The sequence below is a fragment of the Cyanistes caeruleus genome, chromosome 1, assembly GCF_971803275.1.
Source record: "Cyanistes caeruleus chromosome 1, bCyaCae1.hap1.1, whole genome shotgun sequence".
Lineage (NCBI taxonomy): Eukaryota > Metazoa > Chordata > Aves > Passeriformes > Paridae > Cyanistes > Cyanistes caeruleus.
Genome location: NC_141701.1, coordinates 84,345,168 through 84,365,870, shown reverse-complemented (window position 1 = coordinate 84,365,870; position 20,703 = coordinate 84,345,168). Strand labels below are relative to the sequence as shown.

At 42.3% G+C, this 20,703-nt stretch overlaps 2 protein-coding genes across 11 annotated transcripts in view; both read right to left on the bottom strand.

Annotated features, from left to right (window-relative positions):
• GMDS (GDP-mannose 4,6-dehydratase) overlaps positions 1 to 18,718 on the bottom strand; it is a 409,807-nt gene extending 391,089 nt beyond the window's left edge. For 2 of the 5 annotated variants that reach the window (XM_086899999.1, XM_086900006.1), the window contains exon 1: positions 18,459 to 18,717. In XM_086899999.1, coding sequence (XP_086756125.1) covers positions 18,459 to 18,578 — 120 coding nt within the window. In that variant the 5' untranslated portion in view covers positions 18,579 to 18,717. Of the gene's footprint in view, positions 1 to 1,566; positions 2,091 to 18,458 lie in introns of those variants that run through there. The other 3 variants (XM_086900019.1, XM_086899991.1, XM_086900041.1) reach the window with 2 other exon arrangements.
• On the bottom strand, positions 10,716 to 17,984 carry LOC147655674 (uncharacterized). 6 transcript variants are annotated; one of them, XR_015289951.1, is made up of 6 exons: positions 17,550 to 17,768; positions 17,217 to 17,283; positions 16,529 to 16,626; positions 15,191 to 15,247; positions 12,551 to 12,604; positions 10,716 to 11,357 (listed from the first exon to the last, which is right to left on the bottom strand). XR_015289951.1 is itself a non-coding variant. In XM_086900049.1 (6 exons), exons 2-5 carry the CDS (start codon positions 17,670 to 17,672, stop codon positions 12,578 to 12,580), a joined length of 315 nt encoding a protein of 104 aa, XP_086756175.1. In that variant the 5' UTR covers positions 17,673 to 17,678; positions 17,901 to 17,984; the 3' UTR covers positions 10,716 to 11,357; positions 12,551 to 12,577. The 6 variants fall into 6 exon arrangements, 3 of the variants coding, with proteins under 3 accessions (XP_086756175.1, XP_086756173.1, XP_086756178.1); XM_086900049.1 differs by lacking the exon at positions 15,191 to 15,247 and adding an exon at positions 17,901 to 17,984 and having other exon boundaries at positions 17,550 to 17,678; XR_015289957.1 differs by lacking the exon at positions 17,217 to 17,283 and having other exon boundaries at positions 17,550 to 17,848.
• Positions 18,719 to 20,703: the final 1,985 nt, after the last annotated feature.

The window sequence follows — 20,703 nt, the reverse complement described above, 5'->3', positions numbered from 1 at the left end:
CAACATTTCTTGCTGCTTAAAAATACAACCTTTCACTTGTGATAAAAAGTTCAGTTTTAGGCATGACCAGATCTTTCCTGCAAGTACAGCCATGCATTTGCAGCATGTTGGGAAGTGAACTTATCCAGGAATTGTCTTCAGCCAAACTAAGGTGCGCAGCCACTCTTTAAAAGCCTGCTTTCAAACCAAGGAATGAACAAAGCAAAGATAGCGACTCTAGGCTTGATTTCTTTTGTTTTTCTCTTGATTTCTTTCAAGTCATAAAAAAACATAAGGCAGCCTGAAAAACATAAGGACTGTTATGACCAAGCTTGTGTATAGTGCATCCTCTCTAAGACTAGGAAAGGTATGGGGCTTTATTGGATACAAAGTACCAAGAAAGTTATTGAGTTATTACTTGATTATCCCCCTTATTAATAAAACCTTCCCGTTTGATATCTCCTTCACATAAAGAGCTCATCTTCCTTTTCAAGGCAGCCCAGCCAGACCCACTGTCTCCATCCTCAGACAGAAAACTTTTACTGTGCCTCTGCAGCACAGCCCTGCATGCAGGTGGGGAAGGGGGAGAACATCATCAGTTGTACAAGGAAGAACATAACTCCATTGAGTATCTGTGCTGCATCATGCTGCAGGGAAAATTAAAAAAAAAATAAAAAAATGGAGAGTACTCTCAGCTAATTTTCACACCAACATGAAATATTGAAACATTAGGAAATAAAGTTTAACTAATGGAGAACAGCCATTATGGGATTCTGGGTCACAAGCAGGAAAAGATGGGAAACAGTGCCCCAGTCCAGTTCCCAACAGTGCTCTGCATGCAGATTTGGGATTTTCCTCTTTTCCCTATGCCATTAGGCCCTCCCCATTGATGACAACAATTTCTCACCTTGATTCTTCATACACACAAAGTTTATTTTTCCACCACAGAGAAAACTGACATAAGTTTCTGTGCCCATCTCAAGCTTCACTGCCCATAAGAGTTTCGAGTGAAGTAGGAAAGAGCATGGACCTGACTGACTCCACTTCAAACTCCACTCTCAAGAGGTCTGGACACCCAACAAGGTCCTCTCACAGCTGTCCTGAACAGCAGCTCTTCTTGAAAGTGGTTAAGGAAGTGACACAAAGCACCTTCTGTCTGTACAAAGACTCATTACTTACTAAAACACTCACTACAAAGCTCAGCCATCAGCGTTCACTCTTTGTCATGAGGAATTCACAGGAAAAGGCTTAAAAGTGGAATCCTAAACACTGCCAGGTACAGCTGTGGTACTGAGAATGATGATCAAATCATGGTAACAAAGCAACCAAGGAATCAAGTAATAATTTAATGACACCAGCCCAGAACTGCTGATGCAGAGCAGCAATGTTTACCTTTAGGCAGTTTGTCATGTTTCACCTTTAACCACTACTTCAGGAATATCAGGTTTATCCACAGTATACTGCAAACACTTAGAGCAATTCACTTATTTAAACCCGCAAACAAGCTTTCTTGAAAAATACTACTTTTGTTCATGAACAACACACAGTTTTACTATTGCATGCTTCCACTGAAAGGGGCCATCCTACCTTTATCCTCCATTCCCACTTCCAGCTACACATTCCTGCTGTTTTCCCAGCACTCAGAACACCTGTGCGGCTGACCAAGGTCGCCTACAGCTGAACACCAAACAGAAAGCCCTGAAAGGTTTTCAGCTGGAGCACATTTTAGGAGTCCGCATCTTTTCCTAGCTCTGAGTTTACTAGCAATCTTCAGTACTGAACACATATAATCTTCCATTTCCTGCCTGTGGTGCTTTCACATTGATTGACATTTGGGGAAGAAGTAAAAAAAAGACCCACAGAAGTGATTTCTTTAAGAGAAGCTGTTGGGAGTTTCCTCTGTGCCTATGACAGGCCAATATCTGGCTAGTTCTGAGAACTGACAACATTTTGCACCATTTAGAAATTAGATCTGCCTCTGTGAATTCCACATTTTAAAAACCACAAGGCCAGGAACTCTCTCTTTGCTTCTGGTCTCAGAAGGTAGCTGAGCTCTGGTGGGGACGGCCCTGTTTCCCCGCAGCCTGTGCAGGCCTGGGGGAGGCCGGGCCAGACCCCAGCGGCTCCCGGGAGGGGATGGAGGCTGTGGGGATGGAGACTGTGGGACCCTGGCCCCAGGCTGGGCCAGGCCACAGCTGCTGACATCTCACCAACACTAAACCCTGCCCCAGCCTGCACCGACGGCTCCAGGCCGAGCCAGGACCGTCCACCTCTCCCAGCAGCTCCCAGGTTGTGAGAGGCAGCCAGAGCGGCCTGAAATCCAACACCGTGACTGCTGTGGCACTGGGTGAGATATTGACCTGTCACTACACAGATGAGACCTGCAGTCCTTGTTCCTCTCTCCAGGGAGAGAAAAGGAAGTGACCATATGTAGAACGACAGCATGAAAACACCAAGGTCAGCAAAGAAGAGTCAAGCTTCAGATGGAAGGAGAATGAGGAGATGCCCTAATGGGGCTGAAAATTCCTTTGGTAGTACCATGGAGATGGACAACAATATACTGAAATATCTCCTTTAAGTCATGAGAGAGTATGGGGGGATGAAGTATTCAAACTGTACATCTGAGCAGAGGTACCACTGATGAAGCCAAGCAGATGTTGGAGTAGCTGTGATCCCATGAGAAGCTTGAACAGAGAGAGAGATAAATGGGAGCTGATGAAGACCCTTTGCCCCCAAGGAAAGAAGAAGAAAACCTCTGTTCTCAGAAGTGATCACAGAGACAGATGAAGAGATCCTTTGCCTTTGAACAACTCATCCTTAAAATAACACTCCATGAGTTCATGGCCCATGGCCACAGCTCCGGGAGGGTTGTAAAAATGGGAGAAATTTCACAATGCAGAACTTTTTGCCCAGGCGGCTGCTATTCATGGAAATGAAAAGCCATGAGAAAGCTGTTTCTTGTGTAAAAGTCTCCATGGCATGACAAGAGAAAACTGCTCTCCCTACAAGAACTGATGGAAGACAATTGTATAGTTGGTACTGCTTTAACATCCCTGTTTTTGCCTCTGCGTGGTCAGTTGGGAAAGGAAAAAGTTGGGCAGAGGGAGGAAAGGTGTTCTGGAAATTTTATTCCGATGCTTCTTATTCTTGTAGTCCTGTTAATAAAGCTTCTTTATACCTTTTAAGTTTTAAGCCTGTTTTGCCTTTCTCCTAATCCATATCTCACAGCAAGAAATGAGTAAGTGCGCTGGTGGTTTTAGCCAACACTAAAACCCATCACATTATTTGGTGCATTGGCTGGGAAACTCAAATTGGCAAATCTAAACCACTACATTAGACACAGATGATGCAAAACCATCTCTCACGAGCTGAGGATTTAATTTAGTTGGGCTTGTGACAGCAGCAATGCCAACAGGCCATTGAAACAACCAAAACTAGAGGTAGGAGAACCAGAAACCTCTACCTTTAGAACTTCTCCTCAGTCTCTAGTTCCCCCCCACCTCCTCAACATTTCCACTGAATTAGTCAGCCTTTTACCTCATAACTAACAAACTAAGTGTGACTAAATGTATTAACAAGATAGCAGAGTTAGGAGTGTTAGTTCTGTAAGGCTTGTCTCCTTATTAATTAAGCCATTACTCCTATAAAACCTCTTAAAAACCAACTAAGAACTTCCAGCTAAATCCAGATCAAGTTCTTCACTACCTAAACTGTTCAAAGGTGCACCTATACTGCATGCATACTACATACATGCATATATATGCATATATGTGCATGCATACTACAGTATCTGATATAATTTTGAAATACCTATCAAAGCATTATCAATTGCACATATGTGTTTTCCAAATGTCAACAAGCTCAGGTAGAGCTCAGGAAGAAAGAAGTGTATCAGTACCACACCACGTCTGCTAGCCATGTTTCAACAGCAGTCCCAGAGAGGTTGTAACTGGAGTTGAACACTGACTTGTTTGCTTTATAGATGCCAGGAGCCACATGCAGAAAATGGCTCATTTCTGAAACAAATTACTCTCAGTTCAGTTTCTCCAGAGGTCAAGATAATTATGTCCTGGTGTATTATTGCATGCACTGGCACTACCTGGTAGAGGCAGCGTGCCAGCCCTCAGCGGCTTTAAAACGAGGCTCAATGATAACCGTACGAGGGAACAACAGCTTTTACAGTTCACTCCGTGAAGGGCGTTTCTCCAGGCTGTCTGAAGAGTGACTGTAGCCACCTAAGCTGTTCCAGCTGTTCTGTACACAGTCACTCCATGTCCTCCCATCCCCACCACACACACCAGACCCAAAGGGAAGAAACAGAAAGCCCTGCAAGGGGAACTGTCTTCCATCATCTGCTCTGCTAAAAGCACAAGACATCCCTATGTACATCCAGCAAGAACAGGGGAAAGACTTTAGTAGTACACACAGTTTCCCTCAACTGGGATCTTAAACAGGAGCCTACCAGCTTTTATTCACAGTTTTGCCACACCTGGTATTTCCTCAAAGAGAGCAATGCTGCAGCTACACCTCCTACACTGTCCTGCCCACCCAGCAGTAAGGGCAGAGCAGTAAAACAGAGATCCATGTTTCTTCCAAGACTGACAGCATCAGATAAAGTGGGGCTGTCACTATCACAGCCAAGCCAGTTTCTTCCTGCTTTTCCCCCAAACACAGGGCTGCACTTGAAAAATTAAAAGTAATGAACATTTTCAACATATGGATTTTTATGACCAAAAACCTCAAAAGGACAAAGAGTCAAAAGGTCTCTATTCAAAAATTAATCCTGGAATTAACGTGATTCATTTGAAAACTTACCAAGTGTTGTCTTATAAGAGTTATTATACACGAACACCTGTAAGGAACCAGCTGTTAATAGTACCAATGAAACTGCCACACAAAAACAAAGAAGTGCTACTTGTGGCCCCGTGATTAAATCTGTGTCAGCAGTTTGGTTTTCATGACTTTAACACCCAGCTGTAAAAACGGCCTTCAGCAGAAGCAAGCTTATTTCACTGCTATCCACAGGAGTGTAGTTTCTGCTTTCACTGGGTGAAATGCAAGAGTCAACTATGTTTTAATACATGATCTTCATATAGTAAGATCCAAAATCTGCAAATTGTTTTGGGAATTAATCAATGCCAAACAGGACTACACCTTGAAAGACAGTTTGATAAATACTGCAAGACAGAAACTTGGTAGAGCACAAGAAACAGAGAAATAAGAATGTGTGATGTTCTGTTTTGGCATACATTCTTCAAGAATTAAAGGTATTCCAAAGAAAGTGCCTGCTAATGCACATTTCATAGCTATAGATCTTCGTAACTTGGCCACCTTTTGCTTAAACACAGAACAGTATTAACAGATTTATGTTTCAAAAGGCACCATTTGAGATTCTTCAAGCAAGAAATCCATTACCAAATAAGCAATGATTAGCCCTGTGCATGCACAAAATTAAAAGCCCCACTTCGGCTGACACAAGACTCACATCTGACCCAAACAAGCAGGAAAAACACAGTACTTCAAACACGTTAGGGGATATATTACTCAAGGTCCTGCAATAAAATAGCATCTTCTTTTCAGCAAAAAACAGAGTCAAAGCCCAAACAGAATGAGATCACAACCCAAAAGAACTTCTTCACAGTATTTTGATTCTTCAGGCACTGCCAGCGCCCTGAATCTTATTCTATTTTGCTATTAAGTTAAAATTACAAGAAACATTACAGATTAGCTTAGAAGGCTAACACCCTTGACTGCCTCAGTGTGGAAAAGCAGCAATGTGTCTTAGTTGCAATAATAAGATAATTTAAGTAAACACTGAATTTTAACAGTCTGATTCCCACACACACTCATATACAAACTATGAGCTATGTTTTCTCCACAAGCAAAATGACAAAGGCAATACAGTCCTGCTGTGAAGAAACAAAGTTTTTCATCCTGGCCTTTCCTACATTTTTTTTCTCTTTATCCCACATTAAAACAAAGCCTCCTTATTGAGACAATCAGAAGAACATGTGGAACTAGAAACACTTAAAAGCAATACATCTGACAAATTCTGTCGATTTATAAACTCTCCCCTTCATCTTTTCCTCAGTCCCAAACACATGAGAGAGAAAGCTGCACACACCCCCACAAAATTAAATAATTAGCAAATTCCACTCTCATAGCATCAAATTATTTCTTAGTGAAAGCAATTCCAAACCACCAGCACTGAAATGTCAAGAACTGATCTGGATGAAAGTGGGGACATTTCACTCAGCTTATTGCATGGCTCACAAGATCACACACCCTCACTAGGAATGTGAGTTTTTAACTTCCCTCAAAAGAATTGCTCTTAATTGGTTTTTGAATACTGTTTCAATTTTCTTTGTTTCAATTTTCTTACCATCCAGCACTATGAACGGGCCTTATCCTGCCCTTCAGAGCAAAGAGACAATACAGCAGCTGCCAACATTTGTAAGAAAATACAGGGAGGTGTTACAAGGGGAAGTTGGACAATCACCTATACACCAAAATACCACAGTCTCCATGAACCGATAACCAACTCTCCAAAATTTTTAGAAGCAAAACCACTCCATTTCTGCCTGGAAACTTGGCTTAACATCTAAGTGACACTACTCAAATGAAAGCAACATAAGGCATTACTGAGGCCAGGCAAACTGAGAAATGAAACACACTGGTCAGTCCCTCAAAACAGAAAGAGGATCAGAAACACAGAGGCTGTGCAGATGATGCTCAGGAGGCAAGCAGGGACTTGGGAGCACTGTACCTCTTCAGATCAACTCTAAAGCAGCAAGCTTACAGTACCTGTAGAAGTACCCAGTCTCCATACCCTTAGTTGGGTATAAACATATTTACTGCACAATATGCTTTTTTTACTACAAGAAACAATTCCAGTAACCAAATTATATCACCTTTGTTTATCCTGTAAAGTGCTTTGATAAAATAAATGCTTCCTCATTGCAAGATGAGGTGCTACTGAGGACAATAAAAGTGTAAGTCACATCAGATAGCCACCCTAAGCACCTTCACACTCAGCAGAGCAGATAGGGAAGCCAGGTGCTGTGAACTGTAGTGGCTATAAGCCAAAGTAGGCACCTGCACTTGCTTAAACAAGCCTGGGCTCTCACTCACTGAAACAGCTGCCTAGACAATGTTCTCAGGTGTTGAAATGGTCAAGCAAGAAGGGTCCCAGCTGGGATGACAGAATCCATCACCAGCAACACCTGCTTGTATAAGGGAAATGAATTAGATTCAACTAATTAGTGGAAGTCTACTGTCACATTTTGAAGTCACACAAAGTAATTCTGAGAAACCCAGCCTACACAACCAGTGTCAAGAGTAAGCTGTATGATCACCTCTGCAAGTACTTGTTACACAGCTTCTCCATCACTTAATGTATTACAAATGCATGTGCACACTCTTATTTTCTACTTTACACACCTTCAATGTCTTCTAAAAATAACTTTAACTGTCATTGTACAGTTCTCTCAGTTTATCAAAATCAAAACCATGGCATCATTAGGGAATTTCTGTAGTCTTGAATTTGCTTTCAATTTGCCAAGTCTGTGTTGCACTTGTTTTTAACTGGTCAAGATATCAGACAGATGTGAGACCCTTGAATATAATGAAAACTTAGAGTTTGCATTGAATTGCACTCTAAAAGGAATTAGCAATCAGTATTTCCTCATCTGAGCTGCCCTTCAATTTTAGGAAAAATCTGATCTCTCCTAATGTTTAAACAAGTAAAGCTTCAGGCAATTAAATTATTTGAAATTCTATCAAGACTTCACAAATCAAAAATAGCAGCATAGTAATGCATTTCTACAAAGATGGGTTCTATAAAATGACTAAACAGTGATCCAGCATAAATAGTAGAGTATGAAAACACAAGGATGATACCAGTGAAGACACAGCAAGTGTAATATTGGAGACACAGTCAGTCTTAAGATTCTTATTTTATTCTTGAATAATGAAAATCTCTCAAATTAGTAAAAAGTCGTCACTTTAAAATGAAGAAAAAGGACTTAAACAGTTACACTATATATTCAACTATAAAGTGCTGCAATAAGAACACAGAAACATTTAATAAATATCAGGTCACCACAAGAAATTAAACATATGAAGCAAATCCATGCAGTTACAACTTTTTCAGTCTCTGATCAGCTACAAGTATGACTGTTTTCCTAAAATGGACTTGCAAGGGCATAAAGCAAAGTTTAACCCTTAGTTTTTGTAACTTCCTTGCCTTCACATACCAGAGTAATTCTCCAACTTTATTTTGCCCTCAAAAACAAAATTACATATTTTACTGAGCCTGCAGATCTACAACCACAGAGTTCCCACTGCTTTTCAAAGACCAGTGAGATTCTGGAACAGCTTCCAGTATGACTGCAAACACTGAGGGGAACAAAACCACTTTTTAGCAAAGAGGTTGTAAAGGTCTGCTCACACAGACCAGGTTTGGGCTTCAGCAGAGCCATGCTTGACCAGTAACAGTCAAATCAGCACCACAGCAAAGCTGCCCAGCTGTACCTTTTTAAGCATTCCCATGGAGCAGAGAGGCCTCAAAAAGAAACTAAAAGATGGAAGAGTACAGTAATTTGCATGCAGGCTTGAAGAGTTCTGCATGCATTTTGTACTGTTTATCTTGTAGTATTTTAATAGTATTTAACTTCAGAGGCAAATGGCATGCTAAATTTTGGCAGGAATACACTGACAGACTATTACTGTGTAATCATGGAAAGAATTACACTGACATCAAAACCACAATTATTTAGTTGTATGAAATCCAGACAGTATAGCCAGAAATTTTAACTTTCAAAACCAAACCTGCTCCACAGTAACGTTTATGCTCTTAGAGAGGATACCACTGCTAAAAAAAGCAAGGATAACAATAAGCAGCCAAAGATACAGTGTCTGTTTCTTATCCTTTCAACAGAGAAATCTCAATTGAGAGGAAGTTATGGGTCATCAACAGTATCACTAATGAAGCCACCCTTTGCTAATGCATCTGAAGAGATTCCTCATGGACCAAGCAAATGCTAGGGGGAAAAAAATATAAATAAAATAATCATGCTCCTGACAGCATGCCTGTAATTTGACAAATAGCACCCTAAACAGTCAGATATTGCTACCCAGTACCAGAATAGCACCAGCAGAATTTTACAGTAAGACTTAAAGTAACAGACAGAAGGGACTGCAGATCAAACTAGAAATATAAAACTCAGGGGAAAAAAAGAAAAAAAAAAAAAAAAAAGAAGTATGTATAGAAGCATTCAAAGTATTTCCTTCTTGACTTTGGGTTTTGTTTTCTGTAAGACATATATAGCAATCTATATGCCTTGAGAAAAGCTTATTTCCATTCATAAAGTGGTAAACGTCTTCAAGGTACTTCTGGCACAGGTTCAGACATCCTAGGATACACATAAAAGAACAGTCTACCATTTTCTAAACTGGGGGTTGGGTGGTTTAAGCCTTCCTTTGCAGTATGGTGACACGCTATCTTAAATTGCCTCTAATTATACAGGAACAGCTACCATTTACCTGAGGCATAATCAAGAATCAAGTCTCTAATAGCTGTGCAGGTGACAGGTATGCAGCAGAAACAAGGCATCTTCTCATTACAGCAAAAGCACTACACTAGACACTTAATATGGTATAATTTTTTCCTTCTGAATTAAGAGTTCACCACACAGGCTGTAGGAATTCTCCTTTGAGAAGAATTTCCAAGCAACAGTAAATTGGTCAAATGACAGCTGAAATAAAACCCTGCAGAAACATTTCCTAAAATTTGACTATGTCTTGCTACATTTAGTGGTTAGCCAAATTTTCCTAGAACAAGCATATTTTTTCCTATTATTTCAAAGGGGTTCCAGCCTGGCAAATGCAGCACATGCTGGTTTATCTGCTTGAATACTCCTTGCAAAAGGCCAAGATCTATGGCATTCCAGTCCAAGGCAAGCACATCTTTACAGCTGACATACCTGTTGGACCAATGTGCTTAGCTGAGAATTGTAATGAAGTAGCTGACAATATCACAAGTAACTTTGACTGCACAACGCAAACATACAATTATTCATCAAAATGGAGTTTTGGATGTCTCAGAATACACAGTATCTAATATCCTTCAATGGCACTTATCCCTGAACTAACTGCAACCATATCAAAGTCAATGGATGTGTTTTTAGACTTAATTAGCTTACTGTCAGATGACAGTTACAAGGAAAAATTCATGTTTCCCATTAATAAAAAAAAACAAAACAAAAAAAAACAAAGAATGTGACTTTAACAAGAAATACTCCTGAAGAAGGAAGCCTGCCTAGGGTATACTGATTTGTGTGTATTTGTGATTAAATTAAAATTGTTACAACATTCAAGTGGCATATGAGGAAGTTCAGTTGCTTAACACATGTGAAAAGCACAGGTGACAAAAGATAAGCCAGTTCAGATCAATTTGTTTGGCAGGCTTTACAAAAGCTTCATTGTGGATTTAGGTTGTAAAGCCTGTGAACACCCTCAAAAGGAACAAGCCATAAGGACTTGCCAGTAATACGAACAGGAAACTGGAGAGAATTCCACTCTCACCTCACCTTCTATAGTTTTGCTTAAATTAAAGTTTTGGATTTATATCTGCAACCCCCAGATCACATACATACGACCCAAAAGAATTCTTTAGCAGAGATTCTGAAAAAACAATCAGGGGATTCATATGAAAGAGGCAAGAGGTGACAAAAATATTCAAGAGAAAGAAAATCTTTTTATTTTGCTCACTTGGCTAAAAAGCAACCAAAGAAGCAACAAGAGATTTAGAGCAAGATGTTTCACATACACCTGTGAAACAGGAAGCTGGACATCACCCACGCTGCCGCCTTGCTCTTGTGCCGTCATCCACCCAGTTCTTCAAGGAAGTCATGCTTTCCAAAATAAGCCTCAGTTGTGCTGTGACAGTGTCGGAGAAACTGAGATGACAAGCTTGTAAGAAGTCACTTAATCAGGACCCTACTCCAGACCCAGAAGTCTGAAGAAGTTGGGATAAGGTTGCTAGGAATTGCCAAGAGAAAGAAAGTACTTCCTGCATCCCAGACTGAATGTAAGCAAAGGTAAGTGCAACGAAATCCAGCCTTGGTAGTCCTCAAATACAAGGTGTGAGCAACAGGAAGCACCACTAGGATGAACACCAGTATCACAACTGCACTGAAAAGCCTTTTATTCAACCTTTTATTTATTACTTATAGGGATCACAGTGGTAGTTTTTGATGTGTTTCTCACACAGGCCATCAGCAGGTTCAAGTACTCCATTTTTCCTTGCCCTTCTGCATAGCTATCTATTTTCTAAGAAATCGACTCCCTTGTGCAGAAAGATGAACAGACAAAAGGACCTGAAAGAGATAATCAGAGGGGGGAAAAAAAGACCAAAATTTAGTGGTAGAAGATCAAGTCACAGGGAAAATATTTTTACAAGAGTTCTCTATTCAGATTGGATTGGCAGCAGGTACACAGAGAAGAGGAGGCTTCAGCTCTTTAAAACTTTAGGGAATAAAGAAATACAGGTTCTGTCTATGCCAGCAGTCCTCAGCCTTAATTAAATTTAAAAATCCCAAAACAATTAAAGATTAAACAAGCCGCATGCTGCTGGCAATGGGATATTCTGTTCTCCTGGACTGTCAGTCCAGGCAGTAGTGGTAAATAGCCCTCTAACTACAGCATCAAAAAATGTCATGAGAAATATTGCCTGGAGGAAGTCATCTTCCCAAACCCTATTTGGTTACCACGTGTAGATTTGTTTCCTAACTCAGCACCATTAACATGAACTTCAGCACATTCTTTTTCCAGGAATACTTTCAGTATTTTATCTGTGTTCACAACAGGTACACACGACAGTATACATGTTATGATTCACTCATTGTTCTCAATGTTTTTTGATCCACATCCTGCATACATCATGTTCAAACACAAGGAATCAAGACTGCCTGAACTGGTCCTCAAACTGAAAGCCTGCTAGCTGAGTTCTGCTACCAGAACTTTCCTCTCCAGTTTACAACTAAAGAACAGACTTCACTGGCAGTCACAAACACTAAGCAAAGTTGCACAAAGGTGGAAAAAAAAAAAAAGGAACTTAATACATCAAGGCACGCGTGAACTAATCCTGTGTCAGTGATACTTTTTATTGTGAATATCTTCTAGGTAACTTATGTTCAAATGCCATCACTAACTGCATTATTCTGAAAGGCAATGGAATACAGATGGGCTCCCCCAGGCAGGCACAGAGAGCAACCAAAGTCCAGATCTCCCAGTTCTAGAAGACAACAAAAGCCCTGTCAATCTGCACATACTGGTGTAGAGCATAAAGCCACACGGAAGAGTAAATTGAATACATGATTCAATCATTCATTTACAGACGGCTATTAATGCAGAAGTTGAATTTGTCAAACTAATCGCCCTCCTCTTTCCAAAAGTGAGTCAAGGCAATCAAAATTCAGGCATCTTTGTATAAACAGGATCTCTGTTTTCAGAAAATATTCTAGTGTCCCATTTTAGTATTTGTTATACTATTTTATACTGAGTAAAATACCTTTTTCTCAAGAGTTTTGGATGACAATCAATAGCAGCACTTCTTATTTATATCCTGTAAAGGAAAAATACCTAGAATTATACTTTATAAAAGCTTAAGTTTCATACCAGAGCCACTATTCATTTGCTGCAAATTATTTTCAACAAGCCCGTTATGCTATCTTGTCATAAAATGCAGCTATTCCACTTCCAAGCCTATGACATGGTCATGATATCATACAACCTTATATTGAAAGGGACTTCTTTGTAGTTCAAGATCCTTGCTGAAGATAGGGTCAACTACTGCAGTTTGCTTAGGGCCATGTCCAGTTTGACTTGGGTACCTCCAGTGACAGACACTCAACTTCTACAGGCAGTTTCTTCCAGTGCTCAACAGCCTCATCATTTATAACAAAACAGTCCAATAAAAACCATCCCAAAATAAGTTTACCCTCACAAGTTTAAAAGAAGTTTCTTGCATTTAAGTTTGTGGCCAAATTCAATGCTCCTACATCTCTGCATCCCCTAACTATGATAAGGATGTTCAAATGCACATGAAATCCTCATTCAAGACAACTCTCGGCTACTTAGAGACAGAAATTGAAATAGAGTACTTGTCTCCCAAGAGCCAACCAAGACAATATTTGTTTAAATGAACAGGCAGCAATACTAATATTTAGCTTTACTCAGAAACCAAGACTATTTGTTTTAATGAGAAGACAGCAATGCTAATATTTACCTTTAGCCAGCTTCAGCAAAGATTATCCTCCAATTTCAATGCAAGAAACCAACCCCTTCAATTTTATCCTTCTTCTGGCAAACCAACATCCTGTCTCTGGTACAACAGGATATAATGTTTCTCTACATCTGTTTTTCAGGTATATACACATTCTCCAGTGACACAGATTCCCACCTCACCATTTGATCACAATAATGAAAGAAGCTCTCAAAAACATTGTTTAACTATTTCCTCTACAACTGTTCTCCAAGTAACATTTATTTTACTTTAGTCACAGTGTATCAAAGAGTTTAATAGTATATGACTTTAAACCAGCTATTCATTTCAGGGTTTTTTTTAATACTAAGTAATGACTCCTGTTATTACTGTACTTTGCCCCACTGAGTCTGTCTTGCTCAGTTTCATCTCAACAGCCAAATTCAAAAGCAAAAAAACCAAACCGAACAACCTGACTTCAGTTTACAACATTAAATCTTGATTTCTCAGTATCTTTTTTCCCCCCCTCTTGATAGAGTTAACCTTTCTCAAACTATGAACTGTAACTATGGCATGAAACTTGCAGCACACATGTATAGGGGTTTGGTGTGTTGGACGAATAGCAAAAGCTGTAAGCAACTGAACTTCTGATACAAAAGACAAAGGCAGACCCCACACTTTATGCTCTCTCCAGGCTTGGTTGAAAGTTCTGAGGCTGATGTCTTAACTTTTGCTAAATGGAAGCTGTATTTGACAGAACTTCAGGCAAAGGAGCAGAGGCTGGGGCTAGTATTGCTGCTGTAAGAACTCTCACAAGGCAGAGACTCAACTGCTCCCTTCATCTACAGCTTGCAATAGCCTCAAGACATATACTGACACTGAGCTCTAATGCATTGCTTCACACAAAACTGAGCTTTGAAGTGCTGCTGACTATGTTACTGTCTCTCCTAGAAAAGCACCAGATGCAAATAAATATTATTTACTGCTCATAATCCAAGGGACAAGTGGGAAAAGTAGAAACATCAATATAGTTAGGCTCAGACAGATTATTTCTTGGTAATTCCCTGAGAAGTCAAATATCTTAATACTTCTACAAGTATCAGTATAAGAAAAAATCTGACTGACTGCAGTGCAATCAGATATTCTGGATAGAAATTTAAATGGAATTTTAACAGATACTTAGCCACAAGGTCTAGAAAACAATGCTTTTAAAATGTACTCCTTTAGCATCTTCCTGATATAAGCAACAAACCATGTTTGCATACCTACAATTATGTTAATACTAGTAGTATTTAATTCAAAACTACCATTTTTACAGAGTAACTCTTCGAATTACCAAGGTTTGAAAAGTCCAGCATGTTTATTTTGCATTGTGAAAATACTCTTAAATTAAGAGTCATATTCAAGCTGTTTGAGATTCTTTTAAAAAGCATCTTCATTTAAACACATGCAACAGGACTATTTAATTTAAAATACTTCTCTTTAAATGAAGAAAAAAGTGCTATGCATTAGTCACAAGTAGTCTGCCAGCAGACCAATACCTATGTGATATTTCAGAAATGTTTCATTCATCTAACCACAGCAACTGCTTCACTCTGAAAGTCATTTTAGCAAAACACTGAAATGTGGTTCATCCCACTGCTATGGTGTTAGAAAGATAAGAGAAATCTCAATATTGCAAAAGGAGTATACAACACCACTGCCTACACGCTTAGTCTCTTATCTGCAATGCAAGTGGTAGAATTATACTGATTTCACTATAACTCCAAATGCAGAATTTTTAGAGGTTGATACATCTGCTTTGATTTAATAGAAACTAAGGTTTGGCCCTTGGAGCCAGAATACCACTTAAGTCCTGATTATACAATCATGAAATTTGCTCTCCTTTGTGGCTTCACCACACATACAGCAAACTCCTCCTGTTATTTGGCCAAAGGTCAAACTTACCTTCATATCAGTAACACATTCACCCTTGCAGATACCTGTCCTCTAAATGTCTTCTATCTAGAAGAAAAGCAAGTCAGAACTGACTTCATTTACTAGTACAGTTAAGCTGGCAAATGGCATGTGCCTCCAGTCTCTCACTAAACAGAAGAACTTGTGCAGACAGCCCATCTTTCTCTGGCATGCTGTAAAGTCTCATGAACCCCATTAAAAAATCCCTTAATCAGAAGTTTCAGTTGTGCCACATCTCTATGCTATGCTTCAATTAAAAGCTTCATCGCCAGTCAATTGCTCTGTTATCAAAGTATAACTATCTGAGCTCAACTCTTTCTCCATCCTAGAAAGAGAACCCCAACTTTTGTCAGTGGAAAAGATGCACATTCCACATGTTCACGGTTACACAGAAATTCTGGAAAGTAATGAGTTGTCCGATTTCAACACTATGATTAAGCACACTTTCTGTGGCATCATCTCAACACAGGAAGGGCTGCTACAGTTCAAGCAGCACCTCACTTGGCCCAAGAGTACTCTAACAACAAAAGGCCCACCCCATAATTGTCCAAAACTGTTGTGGTCCACATCCAGCTCACTAGTTATCTGTGCCAGGACCTACAGGGCATTACTTCAGCAAGCACTCTCAGAGGACAGTAGCCACACACAAACAAAAGTAGGTTCCTTATACAATACAACTGTGCCAGCTCACTTTTTGCTGTAGCAGAAAGGCACAGTTTAAGCAAGGGGAGTTTACCATCCAATTCTGTTCTATACCAGCTTCAGTCTGAAGAGATTCAAGCCTTTAATCTCACACCTTGAAAGAGCATCGGTTAAAGGAAGAATGTGAAACAGACCAATACTCTTTAGAAGAGTGGTTAAAATAATTGCCTGGAAAAGACAAAACTTGAGCTCTAGATTCCACTTCAGCATATTTGTACATTTTACACATGGTAACTAAGTTTAAAAACATCTTGCACTGTTTCTTCAGGGACAGGGAGATGCAAGTCTGCCATTCCCACATGGTAAACAAAATCCAAGTCCCCTATTTCTGGGTAAGGCCTCTTCAAAGAAGGGTAAGGAACAAGTAGTGTAGTGACTTCCTTTAAGATTCATCTAAAAACATAGATGGACCAGGAATCCTGGTGGCAGATATCAAAATTATGGAGAATTTCAGGGCCCCAACAGAGGTCATCCCTAGCTTTGGTTCTCCACATGTTCTAATGATAAATAATATGACTGTCAAAAGTTAAGCTAAGAAGGAAGAACTACTTTGAAAACAGACAAAGTAATATAGAGAACACAGTACTGGAAGAATCATGATGTTGTAGCTACAGGCCTCTAACTTACTATCTTTGATGAAGAAAAAACGTACTTCTGCCAACAACCTGGATGACTTTTCACACAGCACCAAAGGAGTCCTTGGGAAAGCTCTGACTGTGCTCTTGCTAGAAACAAACATCAAGCAAAAGTGTTAGTACAAAGAGATTATTAGTTTTTCCTCTTTTCAGACATAGCTACATGTCCTTGTCTGACAGCCACTTGAAGGGTTCTCCTCAGCCTGCTATTGGCAGACAACTGCTAATCCATGGGAAGAGCATGGACCAGAAAGTGTGGCAGGAACACACAAGACCAGTCATAATGAGGTGAAACACAAGCAGCAGGTAAATGTTCAAAGCACAGTGCAGGCTCTCTCAGATACCAGATGAAAAGCTAGTCTCTGGATTTACTCCCTCACAAAGAACCCACTGGTTCTTCCACTATAAAATAAAAAGAGAGACAGCATTGACAGTCCCAGAGTAAAAGAGCAACATGTTTGTTTTGACATGTACTTTTTAACAGTGCTCATGGACTTTTCAACAATCCACACCAGCACCTTGCAGTGGATCTACAAACATACCAGGACAAGTCACAGTTGAAGGGGAAGAAGTTCTTCCATGTATGAAGCCACCACTGACTAAATGCAAGCCATAAAGAAAGAAAGACTGTTCCACTGGGATTCCAAAATGAGCCTTAATGGCTACTATACTTTACTTACTTAACAAGTTATACCAATCACAGGAGATACACCCTCCAAGCAGAACTCCTTCAGTACCAGCATGTTCCTGGAGATAAGCAATGTGAAAGGAGAGCAAATTTTTCCAGGTAGTGGGAGGTATCTACATTGCAAATAAGATGTTCTTCCATTATGAGTAAGCATGTCCAGGACAACTTTTCATTTAGCACCCACTTGCCAGCAAAGACAGAGCAATGCAGATCTCTGCACAAACAGTCCAACCAACTATCCCAGCTGCCTACTGGAAGGTTAGCAGCACAAGCCACAAACTGCATACATCAACCCTCCTGCACACCTCACCAAGATAAAACTCACCACCATCATAACTTTTTTCATCATGCAGAAGTTGCTCCAAGGGAAACTCTGATTTCTTTCTCTTTCCATGCCATTTTTCTCCTGCACCTTCTGCTCAAAGCACCAGGACTCTGAGAGCATCATTATCCCCTATGAGTAATATAGCCAAAAAAATTGGAGACTGCAATGAACGTACACGAATACAAAACGAGCGGCCTGGGGAAACACTTTTGTCATCCATTCGGGTTTCAGTATAAAGCAGCTACTAACTGTAAATGCATGGCTGCCCAGTGTGTCACAGTGACAAGCGACAAACACCCCTTCTGAGTGACAAGCCTGCTCAGGTCACAACCAACTCTGGCTGCCTCACACCTGCACTGGTAGCTTCCCCACTGCATGCCGTCAGGATGAAGAGTCCCAACACCGGCTCCTTGTACTGTTTCTCCTAGGTGCGGCTCCTTTCTCAGCGATGCTCACTTCAACACCTCATCTGCGTACAGGTTTAGCTGATTTCTCAAGAATTCCTGGTACAGGCTACTACAAGACAGTCCAGACACGAGACATAAAAGCACTGCACCCCACCTCGTTGACACCATCTGAAGAACATTACAGACCCCCGGGGCAGACAAGCCCAGCCCACGAGGTGGTCTGTCCGCCTCTGAGCCAGCCGGGGGCTGTCAGAGGGAGCTCCAGCCCGGCGCGGAACTGGCGGCACCAACGCTGAAGGGAAGCGGGCACCGGGCTGGGAACGCACCCGCGGGGATGTGCCCCGGGGCCCGGCAGCGAGGGCACGCCGAGCCCTCCGCCGCCCCTCTCCCACGCCCGGCCCCAGTCACGGCTGCCCGCGGGCTCCTCGGGGCCAGTCTTTCCCGTCCCCTCTTCCCTCCACCGCCGGCAGGGCACGTAAACGAGGGGAGCCCCCGCCGATACCTGCCCGGTGATGCCGGTGATCAGAGCCACCTTCCTGCCGTTCATCTCCTCGCCGTCGTCTCCCGGTGCGGCGGCGGCGGCGGCGCAGCCACACGCCTCCTCCGCCGCGGGCTGTGCCATCCTCCCGGCGGCGGGCGCGTCCCAGGTGCGGAGGTATCCCGGGGCGGAGGCGCGGCCGCCGGGGCGAGGCTCCCGGCGCTGGGGGCGGGCACGGAGGGGAGGATGCCTGCCGGCACCCGGGGTTACCTGCCCTGCCCCGGCCGCCGCCGCCCCGGCATTTCCGCGCTCGCCGCCCGCCCGCGCTCCCGCCCCGCCCCGCCCCGCCTGGCGGCGGCCGCAGGTGCAGCCCCCCGCAGGCGCGCTCCCGCCGCGCGGCCCGGGAGCGCGCCCCGCGCTCGGCACCGCTCCCGCCGCGCGGCTCGGCCCCGCAGCCAATCGGGAGCCCTGGCGCTGCCCTAAGGGGGCAGGAGACGCGCCGGGGCCGAAAGCTGGCGCGGTGATTGGCTGAGAGAGGGCGGGGCGGGGCGTGGCCGGAGGAGGAGGAGGATGAGGAGGATGGAGGAAGACGAGGAGGAGGAGCGGGGCCGCCCGACTTCCTGACCGCGTGTCGGGCCGGGGGATGCGGCGGCGGAGCTACGTGAGGCGAGCGGGGCCGCGCACACAGCGCCCCCCGCGGCGCGGAGGAGTCGCCGAGGTAGCGCCGCGAGGGCCGCGCTGGAGGTCCCGAGCGTTCCCGCTCTGGAAACACTTGGTTCTAAACCGACCAAAAGCTTCTGGAAAAAGGGATTTACAGCAAGTTTTTCTTCTTCTGATGAGGCACTGGACTGGCATGGCTTTTACCGAGGCAGCAGGTCGCTGTATGTACAAGGAAGAAGGTGCCTGCCCGTGATTTGCTGTTATTCCGTGGAGGATTTCGCATCAGTTCCCTGATTGCGTGCTTGGATGATGGGGCCTCTGTGTATGCAGATGACCGTCGTAGTGTTAGTTTTCCTATTATTATGCTGAACGATCAAAAAATTTTCAATGTTATTGAAAACCATAGTATATTTAAAACAAATAAAACAGAGTCTAGTAGCATACTGCCCTTCAAATGGAATTGTACTCTCAAATTGTGAACGCTTTCTTGCATGCTGCTCCTCACTTTCTCGGTTTAAATTCCCTTCTTGCAGCCTCACAGTCTGAGATGCCACGGAGAATTTGTGTTATGTCACAGTTACTTAGTTGCAGGATGTCATCCCAGTTGTACCATTTCTGCCTCCTGTTTCTGAAGCCTTTTCTCGACAAGCACATGCAGTTTTACCAGGTGGGCAACATCTGCTACTACTTGTGCAAAATGACTGCATCCCACCAAGTGTTTGCTTGTGGATGTACAGTTTCGGATTCAGAGAGGAGGGGCATCACAAAGGAGCTCCACCCTCTCAGTTTTAAAATGACACGTGAGAAATAAAAGGATATAAAATTCTGAGAGTTTCAGAATTCTGTGTACCAGAAATAAGGCACAAACCTTTATTTGAAAACCTAGGATCTGAGATTAAGGGGAGTTAGGAGCAAGTTTCCTTTCTTTGCTTATTGACATAGATCATTCACTCTTCTGTTATATCTGAGCTGCATAAAACACTACATGAGCTACAGCCTTAAAAATTGTCCTTTATGTGGCTTGTCATTTCTAGCTTTCCTTGGCAGTCCATTCGCTGGTTTGCCTTCTTTCTTTTTCTGCCCAAAAAACTGGTGAGTCAGGCTGACAAAGTCCTGAATCTGTGATAGAGGAGCCCTCATCCATGGAGCCTACGTGTGCAGCTAAGAGCCTTTTTCTGGTTACATCCTTTGAACAGAATTTTTCCTACCCCAGTTATCCAGTATCCCACAAGAACTATTTTTCAGATGTAGCATTTTCCTTGACTGTTATTCCCAGAAACACTCCACTGAGGGGGGAAGCTGGTTCACACCTTTTATAAATTGCCTGATTAATCAAGTACATCAATTGACCGATGACTTTTGCTTTGGTTTTGCTCTCAGGTGACAGGCACCTCCTGCTCTTTCTCTATTCAGAGCAGTAGATCTCCTTCCTGCTCAGTGGCTGCACTCCCAAGCAATTCAGAGACTCTGCAACCTGTGTCACTTTTCTAAGGGGAGCATCCTAGCCAGACTTGGCTGAGAGCACTTCACCAGGGTTCATAATTGTATTTTTGGTCAATAGTAATACTAGAAACAGGCAAGTAAAACCAGACAGGGTGTAGCCCAGTTC